Source organism: Dryobates pubescens, chromosome 35 (genome assembly GCF_014839835.1).
Source record: "Dryobates pubescens isolate bDryPub1 chromosome 35, bDryPub1.pri, whole genome shotgun sequence".
Lineage (NCBI taxonomy): Eukaryota > Metazoa > Chordata > Aves > Piciformes > Picidae > Dryobates > Dryobates pubescens.
Window position 1 is genome coordinate 7019397 of NC_071646.1, and position 12140 is coordinate 7031536.

The 12140-nt window shown below is 65.4% G+C and overlaps 1 protein-coding gene across 1 annotated transcript; it reads right to left on the reverse strand.

Moving 5' to 3' along the window:
* Window positions 1–725: 725 nt before the first annotated feature.
* TMEM9 (transmembrane protein 9) lies at window positions 726–11937 on the reverse strand. The gene is made up of 6 exons (XM_054176238.1): window positions 11910–11937; window positions 6436–6537; window positions 5377–5468; window positions 3941–4049; window positions 2282–2413; window positions 726–1018 (listed from the first exon to the last, which is right to left on the reverse strand). Exons 2-6 carry the CDS (start codon window positions 6526–6528, stop codon window positions 869–871), a joined length of 576 nt encoding a protein of 191 aa, XP_054032213.1. The 5' UTR covers window positions 6529–6537; window positions 11910–11937; the 3' UTR covers window positions 726–868.
* Between the last annotated feature and the right edge of the window lie 203 nt (window positions 11938–12140).

The following is a 12140-nucleotide window of genomic DNA, read 5'->3' on the forward strand; positions in this document are numbered from 1 at the left end:
AGGAGGAAGAGAAGGAGGAGGAGGAAGAGAAGGAGGAGGAGGAAGAGAAGGAGGAGGAGGAAGAGAAGGAGGAGGAGGAAGAGAAGGAGGAGGAGGAGGAAGAGGAGGAGGAGGAGGAGGAGGAGGAGGAGGAAGAGGAGGAGGAGGAAGAGGAGGAGGAGGAGGAAGAGGAGGAGGAGGAGGAAGAGAAGGAGGAGGAGGAAGAGAAGGAGGAGGAGGAAGAGGAGGAGGAAGAAGAGAAGGAGGAGGAGGAAAAGGAGAGGGAGAGGTAGGATTTGGAGGAGGAGGAGGAGGAAGAGAAGGAGGAGAAGGAAGAGAAGGAGGAGGAGGAAGAGAAGGAGGAGGAGGAAGAGAAGGAGGAGGAGGAAGAGAAGGAGGAGGAGGAGGAAGAGGAGGAGGAGGAGGAGGAGGAGGAAGAGGAGGAGGAGGAAGAGGAGGAGGAGGAAGAGGAGGAGGCTTCTCTGGAGGAGCCCCAGGTGATTTATCCCACAGCTACCCCACTGGCTTTATCCCAGGAGGACTCAGGCAGCTTCCAGCACCCCCCACCAAGAGCCCTGGCTCTGGCAGGAGGACAGGCTGAGGGAGCTGGGGCTCTTCAGCCCCACTGAGCGCTGCCTGCTGGCCCCAGCCAAGCGCTGGAGCTGCAGCCCTGGCTGCAGGCAGCCCTGGGGCAGCAGCAGCAGCACTGCCAGGCAGCCACAGGGCCAAGGGCTGAGAGGCGAGGGGCTGCCAGCAGAGCGGCAGGGGCTGCTTCTCCCTCTGAGGACAGCAGGCCGGAGGCTGAGAGCTTGCAGCCCAGCAGCAGAGGGTGCTGAGGGCTGCCCTGCTGCCCCTGCCCCGGGGGGGCTGGCAGGGGCTCCGCAGGGGCCTAGCTCAGCATCTTGTGGCGGTCGAACACAGTCTTGCGCTGCTCCTGCACCTGCCGCTTCCAGCGCTGCTGGGCTCCCTCCACCCTCTCCAGCACCGTGTTGGCCCTGCCCCCGGGCCCCACCGGGGCTGCAGCCAGGCACCGAGCCTCCTGCAGGGGGACAGAAGGGCAAAGAGCTCAGGGCTGGCCCGGCCCAGCAGCAGGAGGGGTTGCAGCCGGCAGAGCCCCGGGAGGCTGCGGCTGGGCTGCTGGGGAGCGACACAGAGCCGGCAGGGCTGGGAGGGAGCCCAAGGCTCAGCCAGCTCCAAGCCCCTGCCATGGGCAGGGACACCTCACACCACAGCAGGTTGCTCACAGCCACCTCCAGCCTGGCTGCAAACACCTCCAGGCAGGAGGCTTCCACCACCTCCCTGGGCAGCCTGTGCCAGGCTCTCACCACCCTCCTGGCCAACAACTTCTTCCTCACAGCCAATCTCCATCTCCCCACTTCTAGTTCTGCTCCAGCCCCCCCAGCCCTATCCCTCCCTGACCCCCTCCAAAGTCCCTCCCCAGCTTTCCTGCAGCCCCCTGCAGATCCTGGGAGGCCACAATGAGGTCTCCTGGGAGCCTTCTCCTCTGCAGCCTGCACAACCCCAACTCTCTCAGGCTGTGCTCAGAGCAGAGCAGCTCCAGCCCTCTGCTGCTCCTTGTAATCATCACTGTCAGAGCTCCTCAGCTCCAGCAGGAGAGCTGCTCCTGGGGAGCACTGGTGGGGAAGTCACAGCCCCCAGATGAAGCCTGCAGGAGAGGAACTGCACTGGGTGTAAATCTCTGCCAGGGGCTGCACTGAGGGGGAAACTGCATCCCCCTGGCACTGGGCCCATGGCTTCCCTGTCCTCAGCCACCAGCTGGCAGAGTCCCTGCTGCTCAGGTGCTGCTGCAGGGCTGCTCTCCAGCTCAGCCTGTCCCAGAGAAGAGGGTCAGGGTCATAGGATCCCTGACTGCTCTGGGGGGGAAGGGATCCTCAGAGCTCCTCCGACCCCTGCAGTCCCCAGGGACATCCCCAACCACAGCAGGCTGCTCCCAGCCCCAAGCAACCTGCCCTGCACTGCTGCCAGGCATGGGGCAGCTCCCAGCTCTCTGGGCAGCCTCACCATCCTCACAGCCTCCACTGGACTCTGCCCAGCAGCTCCCTGTCCCTCTTGAACCGGGGAGCACTGCACTGGACCCAGGACCCCAGATGTGGTCTAACCAGGGGAGAGCAGAGGTGGAAGAGAACCTCCCTGACCTGCTGGCCACACTCTTCCCAGGACACCCTTGGCCCTCTTGGCCTGAAGGACACCTTGCAGGCTCCTGCTGCCATTCTCTTGCCACCCTCCCAGGCTGGCCCCAGGCAGCCCTGTGCAGCCTGCCCTCCCCCCAGGGCAGCCTCACCTCATTCTCCTCCTGGTTGTGCAGGGGCTGGCTGTAGGCATCTGGCTTGCGGAGCAGGGGGTCCACCAGCACCAGGAAGGCCATGTAGAGCAGCAGGGCCCCCACCACTGCCAGGTAGATGATGATGATCACCTGCAGGCAGGGACAGCACAGTGCAGGAGCAGCTGGGGGGCTGCTGGCTGCCGGGCAGCCGGGGCCAGGCCCTCCTCGGCGGTGCCCGGGGCCAGGGCAAGAGGCACTGGGCACAAACCTGAGCCCAGGAGCTTCCAGCCACACAGGAGGAGGAACTTCTGCACTGTGAGGCTGCTGGAGGCCTGGAGCAGGCTGCCCAGAGAGGCTGTGGAGTCTCCTGGGGTGGAGGCTTTCCAGCCCCACCTGGCTGTGTTGCTGTGTGCCCTGCCCTGGGTGCCCTGCTCTGGCAGGGGGCTTGGGCTGGGTGATCTCCAACCAACCTCTGGGCTGGATGATCTCCGAGGCCCCTTCCACCCCCCACCACTCTGGGGCTCTGTAAGAAGCACCACAGAGGCCAGGAAGTTGCCTCTCCAGCTGCCCCTGATACCTCAGCTCCCTCAGTCTCCTTTTGCTCCCAGGCAGCCCTTTGCAGGCTGAGGTGCAAGTGCCACCCCTGCAGGAGCTCTGCTGCATGTGAGAGGAGACAACCAGCTGGGTGCCCAGCCAGAGGTGTGCTTGGCACTGTCACACATCCTTAGCAAGGAGACCAAGCTTCAGTGCAGCCTCTTCCTGCCTGCCAGGAGCCTCCTGACTCAGAGCCTCTGGGTACAGCTGGGGCACTTTGATCTTCCCTTTCTGGGCTCTTTCAATCAGGAAATCCCAGGAGGTGCCTGGCACCTGCAGAGGGTCCCTTTGTGCCTGTGCCACCCCAGTGCTCAGCTCCAGCCCCACCTGGGGGGCCCTGCTTCCCCTGGCCCTGCAGCCTGGCTCTGTGCCTGCACAGCTCTGTGCCCCTCTGGAGCAGCCTTGGGACCTGAGGCTTCTCTCTTCTTGTTTGGGTTGGCAAAGGCCTCTGAGAGCATCCAGGCCAACCCCAACCCAACCCCCCCATGGCCACCAAGCCCTGGCCCCAGGTGCCATGGCCACAGCTTGCTGCAACCCCTCCAGCCATGGGGACTCCACCACCTCCCTGGGCAGCCTCTGCCAGGCCCTGACCACTCCTCCAGCAAAGACATTTTGCCTCCTCTCCAACCTCAGCCTCCCCTGGCACAATTCCAGGCCAGGTCCTCTCCTTCTGTCCCCTGAGCCTGGGGAGCAGAGCCCAACCCCCCCTGGCTGCAGCCTCCTCTCAGGGAGCTGCAGGGAGCAATGAGGTCTCCCTCAGCCTCCTCTGCTCCAGCCTCAACCCCCCCAGCTCCCTCAGCTGCTGCTCCCCAGCCCTCTTCCCCAGACCCTTCCCCAGCTCTGTTGCCCTTCCCTGGCCCTGCTCCAGCCTCTCACTTCTTGGAGTGAGGAGCCCAGAGCTGACCCCTGGATCCCAGCTGTGGCCTCCCCAGTGCCCAGCCCAGGGGCACCATCTCTGCCCCGCTCCTGCTGCCCACACCACTGCTGCTGCTTCTCCAGCAAGCCAGCAGCTCAGCTGGGGCTGGGGGTGGTGTGGCAGGGCAGGGAGCAGCAGGCAGAGCCCCAGGGCAGGGCTGGCAGTACCTTGATGGTGGTGGTGCTGCGCTCCTCATACTTGCACTCACACAGCAGGCAGTAGGCTTCCACGTCGCTGCCCGGCACCGGCATCGGCTGCACCACGTGCAGGCAGGTGCTGCAGGGGAGGCAGGGGCCAGGGGCTCACAGACTGCTCTGGGCTGCAACAGATTTCACACTCGTCCCCTGCAACCCCCCTGCAGCCCCCAGGGACATCCCCAGCCCCATCAGGCTGCTCCCAGCCCCACACAACCTGCCCTGCACTGGTGCCAGCCCTGGGGCAGCTCCCAGCTCTCTGGGCAGCCTGGCACAGGCTCTCCCCACCCTCAGCACCAAACATTTCTCCTTCTCTCCACTCTCAATCTGCCTCTTCTAGTTCCAAACCATCTCCCCTTGCCCTGGCACCTCAGGCCCTGCTCTAAACTCTCTCCCCAGCTTTCTTCCAGGCTCCTTTCAGCACTGCAAGGCCACCAGGAGGTCTCCCTGGAGCCTTCTCCTCCCCAGGCTGCACAACCCCAACCCTCTCAGCCTGGGCTCCCAGCAGAGGGCTTCCAGCCCTGCCAGCACTGCTGTGGCCTCCTCTGGCCCTGCTCCCCCAGGGCCCTGTCTGTGCTGAGGGCTCCAGAGCTGCCCCAGCCCTGCAGGGGAGGTCTGAGCAGAGCAGAGCAGAGGGCAGAATCCCCTCCCTGCCCCTGCTGCCCACCCTGCTGGGGCTCAGCCCAGGCCAGGCTGGGGCTGGCAGTGCTGGCAGTGCTCAGTGCCAGCTCCTGGCCAGCTCTGCACCCCCAGCACCCCCAAGGCCTTCTCCACAGGGCTGCTCCCAGCCCTTCCTCCCCAGCCTGGACTGCTGCTGGGGGCTGCCCCAAGACCAAGGCACCAAAGCAGCAGCAGGGGAAGGTGAAGCCACAGCTGGTGGCTGCTGCCTGACTTGTCCTGAGGCTTCCCTGCCAGGCTGCTCATCCACATCCTGCACAGCTCAGCACCCCTCAGGTTCCTGGCACACTCTGTCCCTGTGTCTGTCCTGGCACAGTCTGTCCCTGTGTCTGTCCTGGCACAGACTGTCCATGTGTCTGTCCTGGCACAGTCTGTCCATGTGTCTGTCCTGGCACACTCTGTCCATGTGTCTGTCCTGGCAGAGTCAGTCCCTGTGTCTGTCCTGGCACAGACTGTCCATGTGTCTGTCCTGGCAGAGTCAGTCCCTGTGTCTGTCCTGGCAGTCTGTCCCTGTGCCTCTCAGGGATCCTCTCCTGCTGCAAGGGCCTGGAGGCTTCCCCCCACAGCTGCCCAGGGCTGTGGCTGCCCCCGGAGCCCTTGGCCCTTGCACCCCCCGGCAGGGGCCGGCTGCCTTGGCTGTGGCTGTGCCCCCCGGGGGCTGGGGCCGGGTGGGCTGCCCCCAGTGCCCCCAGGCTGCCCCCAGGGCCCCCCAGGCTGCCCCCAGCACTCACCAGTCCTTCTGGGAGACGTTCCTGTTGTAGATGTGGCCGCTGGCGTTGCGGTACGGGGGGCAGATGCACTTGCAGCGGATGTCCTCCGAGCTCTGGGGAAGCAAGAGGGGCTGGCAGCGGGGGGGGGGGGCACCCCCTGGGGCCACCTCTGCTGCCCCCACCCCCCAGGCACAACCCTAAGAGAGGACTTCACACCAGGGCTCCTCCTGCACTGCTTCTCTCCCGCCGGGAAGCTCACAGCTTGAGGCTGTCCTCCCGGCTCTGCTCCTCAGCCCTGGGGCTCCGACCCTGCCGAGGCTCCAGGAGACACTGCGGGGCTGCAGCAGGGCCAGGGAAGGGCAACAGAGCTGGGGAAGGGGCTGGGGAGGAGCAGCTGAGGCAGCTGGGGGGGTTGAGCCTGGAGCAGAGGAGGCTGAGGGAGACCTCATTGCTCTCTGCAGCTCCCTGAGAGGAGGCTGCAGCCAGGGGGGGTTGGGCTCTGCTCCCCCAGGCTCAGGGGACAGAAGGAGAGGAACTGGCCTGGAATTGTGCCAGGGGAGGCTGAGGTTGGAGAGGAGGCAAAATGTCTCTGCTGGAGGAGTGCTCAGGGCCTGGCAGAGGCTGCCCAGGGAGGTGGTGGAGTCCCCATGGCTGGAGGGGTTGCAGCAAGCTGTGGCCATGGCACTGGGGCCAGGGCTTGGTGGCCATGGGGGGGTTGGGTTGGGGTTGGCCTGGGGGAGCTCAGAGGCCTTTGCCAACCCAAACAAGAGAAGAAGAGAGAAGCCTCAGGTCCCAAGGCTGCTCCAGAGGGGCACAGAGCTGTGCAGGCACAGAGCCAGGCTGCAGGGCCAGGGGAAGCAGGGCCCCCCAGGTGGGGCTGGAGCTGAGCACTGGGGTGGCACAGGCACAAAGGGACCCTCTGCAGCTACCTTTCCACGATTCTCAGCTTTTCAAATGCAAAGTCCCAGGCAGAGCCCCCAGGGGGTGGGGGTTGGGGGGCAGAGGCCACCCTCCCAGCTCCTCTCATCCCTGCCCCAGGCAGGCAGCGACTCCTCCGCAGCCCTGCGGCTCCTCACTCACCTTGCTGCCTCCTGCGGGGGGAGAAAGGAGGCAGCAGAGCAGAGCAATCAGCACCGGGGAGCTCACACACCTCGGGGGGCTCCGGGCAAGCATCCTGGAAGCCTGAGGAAACAAAAAGCCCCATCCAGGAGAGGGGAACTCAGCTGAGGGCAGCCGGGGTCCAGGGTTGAGTTGCTCTGAGCTGTGGGGTTTGTGCTGCCTGCTTCTGGCTCGCCCCTGGGTCACAGCCAGAGAGCTCCTCCTGGGGACCACGCTTCAGCCACAGCCCCAGCAGCACTCCTGCACCACCCAGAGCCACACAGCCACCACAGCCCTGCACCCAGGGCTGATGACAAAGCCAACAGGAGCCAGCACTGCTCCCTGGCAGCCCAAAGGCAGCCCTGAGCTGGGCTGCAGGCAGGGCAGGGAGGGGATTCTGCCCCTCTGCTCAGCCCCCACCGGCAGCACTGCCTCCAGCTCTGGGGAAGCACAGGAAGGACCTGCAGAGGCTCCAGAGGAGGCCACAGAGATGAGCAGAGGCTGCAGAACCTCTGCTGGGCCAGGCTGGGAGAGCTGGGGCTGTGCAGCCTGGGGAAGAGAAGGCTCCAGGGAGAGCTCAGAGCAGCCTTGCAGGAGCTGAAGGGCTCCAGGAGAGCTGGGGAGGGACTTGGGCCAAGGGCTGGGAGGGACAGGAGGAGGAACAATGGCTTTGAGCTGGGAGAGGGGAGACTGAGAGTGGAGAGGAGGAAGAGATTGTTTGCAGTGAGGCTGGGGAGACTCTGGCACAGGCTGCCCAGGGAGGCTGTGGCTGTGCCCTGCCTGGAGGTGCTCAGGACCAGGCTGGATGAAGCCCTGAGCAAGCTGTGCTGGGGGGAGGTGTCCCTGCCCATGGCAGGGGGCTGGAGCTGGCTGAGCTCTGAGCTCCCTTCCAACCCAACCCATTCTAATCCTCTCTGAGCTCTGCTGCCTGCCCTCCCCTCTGCCTTCCTCACCTCCACACAAGCCTCCTGCAGCTCCCTCCCTGCTGTGGAGCTCTGCAGGGGGTGGGAAGCTTCCACCTAGAGCTGAGCAGGAGCTTTGCTCTGAGGCTGCTGGAGCCCTGGAGCAGGCTGCCCTGAGAGGCTGTGGAGTCTCCTCTGGAGTCATTCCCAACCTGCCTGGGCACTGCCCTGTGCCACCTGCTCTAGCTGACCCTGCTCTGGCAGGGGGTGAGGCTGGCTGACCTCCAGAGGTCCCTTCCAGCCTCCCCCCCTGCCCCACTCTGTGACTCTGGGGCAGTTTTGCCCAGGGAGAGACAGAAGCAGGAAACCCTCTGCCCAGGGGTGGCCTCAGCAGGCCCCTGAGGGCCTCACAAACACCAACTCTTCTGACACTCACTCTTGCTTCTGCAGGGCTCAGCTTGGGTCTGCTCCATCACCATGAGGTGAGGATGAGGCAGGGGGTGCCCAGGGGGGCAAGGAGGGCAGCAGGGGCAGGGCAGGGATGGTGCCCCTGGGCTGGGCATGGGGAGGCCACAGCTTGAGTGCTGGGCTCAGCTCTGGGCTCCTCACCCCAGGAAGGACATTGAGAGGCTGGAGCAGGGCCAGGGAAGGGCAACAGAGCTGGGGAAGGGTCTGGGGAGGAGCAGCTGAGGGAGCTGGGGGGGTTGAGCCTGGAGCAGAGGAGGCTGAGGGAGACCTCATTGCTCTCTGCAGCTCCCTGAGAGGAGGCTGCAGCCAGGGGGGGGTTGGGCTCTGCTCCATGGGAACAAGGGACAGGACAAGATGAAATGGCCTCAAACTGCCCCAGGGGAGGTTCAGCTTGGCCATGAGGAACAATTGCTTCCCCCAAAGGGTTGCCAAGGCCTGGCCCAGGCTGCCCAGGGCAGTGGTGGAGTCTCCATCCCTGGAGGGGTTTCAGAGCTGTGGAGCTGTGGTGCTGAGGGCTGTGGTTTGGTGGTGCTGAGGGCCATGGGGTGGTGGTGCCCTGGCAGTGCTGGGGTAGGGCTTGGCCTGGATGATGAGAGGGCTGGGGAGGAGCAGCTGGGGGAGCTGGGGGTGCTGAGCCTGGAGGCCTCTCCTCCCAGGAACAAGTGACAGGAGCAGAAATGGCCTCAAGCTGCACCAGGGGAGGCTGTGGCTGGACATGAGGAACAATTCCTTCCCCTTGAGGCTTGCCCAGGGCAGTGGTGGAATCCCCAGCTCTGGGGGGAGCTGAGCACCCACCAGGGCATCAGCATGGCCCCCCTGCTGAGACCACCCCCTGGGCATCTCCCAGCAGAGCCCTGGAGCTGTGGTGCTGGGGACCAGGGCTCGGGGGGGGGCTCTGGCAGTGCTGGGGTGAGGGTTGGACTCCAGCACTCCTCTGCCTCCTGGTGTTCCTGCCACCCTCCCTGCCCCCTGCCCCACACCTCAGCCCCTGCTGGGCTTGCCCCAAGGGCTGCTGCTGACATCAGCTGCTCCATCCCTGGCTCTGCCCCTGGCTGCCTGGCACCAGGCTGAGCCACCACAAGCAGTTGCCACTGATGCCACAGGGCACCAAAGGTCCAGCCCAGAGCAGCCCTGTCCAGAAGCAGCTGAGAGGCAGCAGCTGAGGACCCCTGAGCTGCAGCAATGTGCTGAGGCTCTGCAGGATGGATCCTTGTGCCCAGGCCCTTGTGCAGCCTCCACAGACACCAACAGCTTGTGTGCTGTAATTGATGGGTCCAGGGGGGGCTGCTCAGCACACAGGCTGTAGGGCAGAGGAACAGAGGCTCCTGATGGGGTGTCCTGAAGGGCTGTGGGGAGACCACCACTCCCCAGGCCCATTTCCCCCTCTGCAGAGCCAAGGAAGCAGCTCTCATGTGGGCTGGTCTCAGCTGCTGTGCTTGGTGACCTGCACAGCAAGGCTTGGCCCTGCCAGGGGAGACTGCAGCAGGGATGGAGCTTAGGAAGAGAGTTTGAGAGTGAGGCTGGGGAGAGCCTGGCACAGGCTGCCCAGGCAGGCTGTGGCTGTGCCCTGCCTGGAGGTGCTCAGGGCCAGGCTGGATGAGGCCTGGAGCAGCCTGGGCTGGGGGGAGGTGTCCCTGCCCACGGCAGGGGCTTGGAGCTGGCTGGGCTCTGAGCTCCCTTCCAAGCCATTCAGTCAGGCTCTAAGCACCCAAACACCACTTCCATTGAGCTGCTGCTGCAGCTGAGCCATTCTCCAATTCTCCTCACACAGAGGGATGGAAAGGACTTGGCAGAAGAGTTCTGCTGCCTGCTGCAGGCAGGACAGGAGCTGTGGCCCTGCTCCAGCCCCAGACACCATCCCAGGGCAGGTTTCCAGTGCTCCATGTGCTGGAGGCTGCCTTGGGTGTCCTGAGAGCACCTTCTGGGCCCCTGCCCCTGGGAGAGCCTGCCCAGGGCAGGGCAAGCAGAGGGCCCCAGGGCTGTGCCCAGCACTGGCAGCCTGGGCAGGCTGTGCCAGGCCCAGGGGCAGAGCCCCAGCAGCAGCCAGGCAGGGCTGGGGGCCAAGGCACAGCGAGAGCAGCAGCTCAGAGCCAGGGCCCAGGCTTTGGAGGGCTCAGGAGCTGAACAAAGCCTTGAGCAAAATGCCCCCAGCTGGCCTCTGGGCAGAGGATGGAGAGAGCCCCAGAGCTGGGCAGCAGGGCAGGGGGCAGCTGGAGCCCACAGCCCAGGAAGCCCCCCAGGAACCTGCCCCAGCCCCACTCTGGGGCCAGCTCCTTCCTTGGGCCTGCAGGCACTGCCCTGTGCTGCCTGCCCTGGGCAGGGAGCTGAGCTGCAGGGGCCCAGGAGCAGCTCTGGGCTGGGGCCAGGGGGAGCAGAGCTGGCCTCAGGCTCCTGCTGGGTGCCCTCTGCAGCAGTGGCACAGGGCCTCAGGACAGGGACTGGGCTGCTGCTGCCTCCAGCTCTGGGTGACCACAAGGAGCTGAGCTGCCTTCCCCAAGCCTGCCATTCCCACCCACAGCCAAGAGAAGAGGCAGAGCAGGGCTCCACACTCCCTGGGGAGAGCTCTGGAGAGCTGCCTGAGCACAGCTCTGCAGGGAGAGTCCTTTCCACCTTTGTTAATCAGCTCCACACAGCCCAGGTCAGCCTCTTAAGTAATCCCAAGAGGTGCTTGGACTCTTATTAGCCAACATTCAATCCTTTGGTGCTCACTGCACTGCAATATTCCATCCCTGATTGCTTTGTCTTCTGCCAAAGTGTGATGAATAGGATAGGAATAGGGATAGGATAGGATAGGATAGGATAGGATAGGATAGAATAGAATAGAATAGAATAGAATAGACCAGAAGAGACCTTTGAGATTACCAAGTCCAACCTAGCTCCCAGCACCATCTGATCAACTAAACCTTGGCACCAAGGGCCTCAGCCAGGCTCTTCCTAAACACCTCCAGGGATGGGGACTCCACCACCTCCCTGGGCAGCACATCCCCAGGGCCAATTCCTCTCTCTGGGAAGAACTTTCTTCTCCCCTCCAGCCTAACCCTCCCCTGGCACAGCTTGAGACTGTGTCCTCTTGTTCTGGTGCTGGCTGCCTGGGAGAAGAGCCCAACCCCCACCTGGCTCCAACCTCCCTGCAGGGAGTTGCAGAGAGCAAGAAGGTCTCCCCTGAGCCTCCTCTCCTGCAGGCTAAGCAACCCCAGCTCCCTCAGCCTCTCCTCCCAGGGCTGTGCCCCAGACCCCTCCCCAGCTTTGTTGCCCTTCTCTGGACACCTTCCAGCAGCTCAACCTCTTTCCTGACCTGAGGAGCCCAGAGCTGGACCCAGGACTCCAGGTGTGGCCTCAGCAGTGCTGAGCAGAGGGGGAGAATGTCTCAAGTTCTTGATCCACTGCAGGGCTTGCAAGCCCCCAGACCCTCTCCATCTAAACAAAGCAGCAGCCAGGACCAAGCTGATCTGCTGGAGCCCTCCTACGGCTTCATCCGCAGAGCCTCTCTCACGCTGCCCACCACCACCTCAGCCCTCGGCCTCTGCTCCGACCACCCCGACCCGACCCAGCCGGCCCCCGGGCCCGGCGCAGCGCCTCGGCCAGCAACGGCAGCCGCCCCCCACTCCCGCCGAGGGACCGCGGATGGATGGCAGCCCCTCAGGGGCTCCCTCATCCCAGCTGCACCCCGCAGACGAGCCCGGCCCGGCCCGGCGGGACGCCTGCGGGATGCCTGCGGGATGCTTGCGGGATGCCTGCGGGATGCCTGCGGGACCCCCGGGCGCCGCCCTCCCGCGGCCAGCACCGAGCCCCGCGCCCCGCTCCCCCCGGCCCCGCACGGTGCCGACCCGCGGAGCCATGGAGGGAATGGAGACTGCCCGAGCCGGCCCGGGCAGGGGAAGCGGCGGGGAGCCGGCACGGGAGGGAGCCGGCACGGGAAGGAGCCGGCACGGGAGGGAGCCGGCACGGGAGGGAGCCGGAATCGGGCACGGGAAGGAGCCGGAGCCGGAGCCGGGCACGGGAAGGAGCCGGGGCCGGAGGCGGGCACGGGAAGGAGCCGGAGCCGGGCACGGGAAGGAGCCGGAGCCGGGGCCGGAGCCGCCCTACCTGCCCCTCAGCGCCGGCGTGCGACGCCCGTCCGCCCCGGCCCCAGCCGCCGCAAGCCCCGCCCTCGCCCCGGGCCCTGCAAGCCCATTGGTTAGGGCGTGTGACGTTTGGTGACAGGCAGTAGCAGCGACCAATCGGAAGGCAAAAGCCCGGCCGGGTCCTGAGGCGCGGCTCCGCACCTGTCTCTCCCCGCGAAGGGACGCAGCGGGGCCGCCGGCGGCGGTCGGCAGC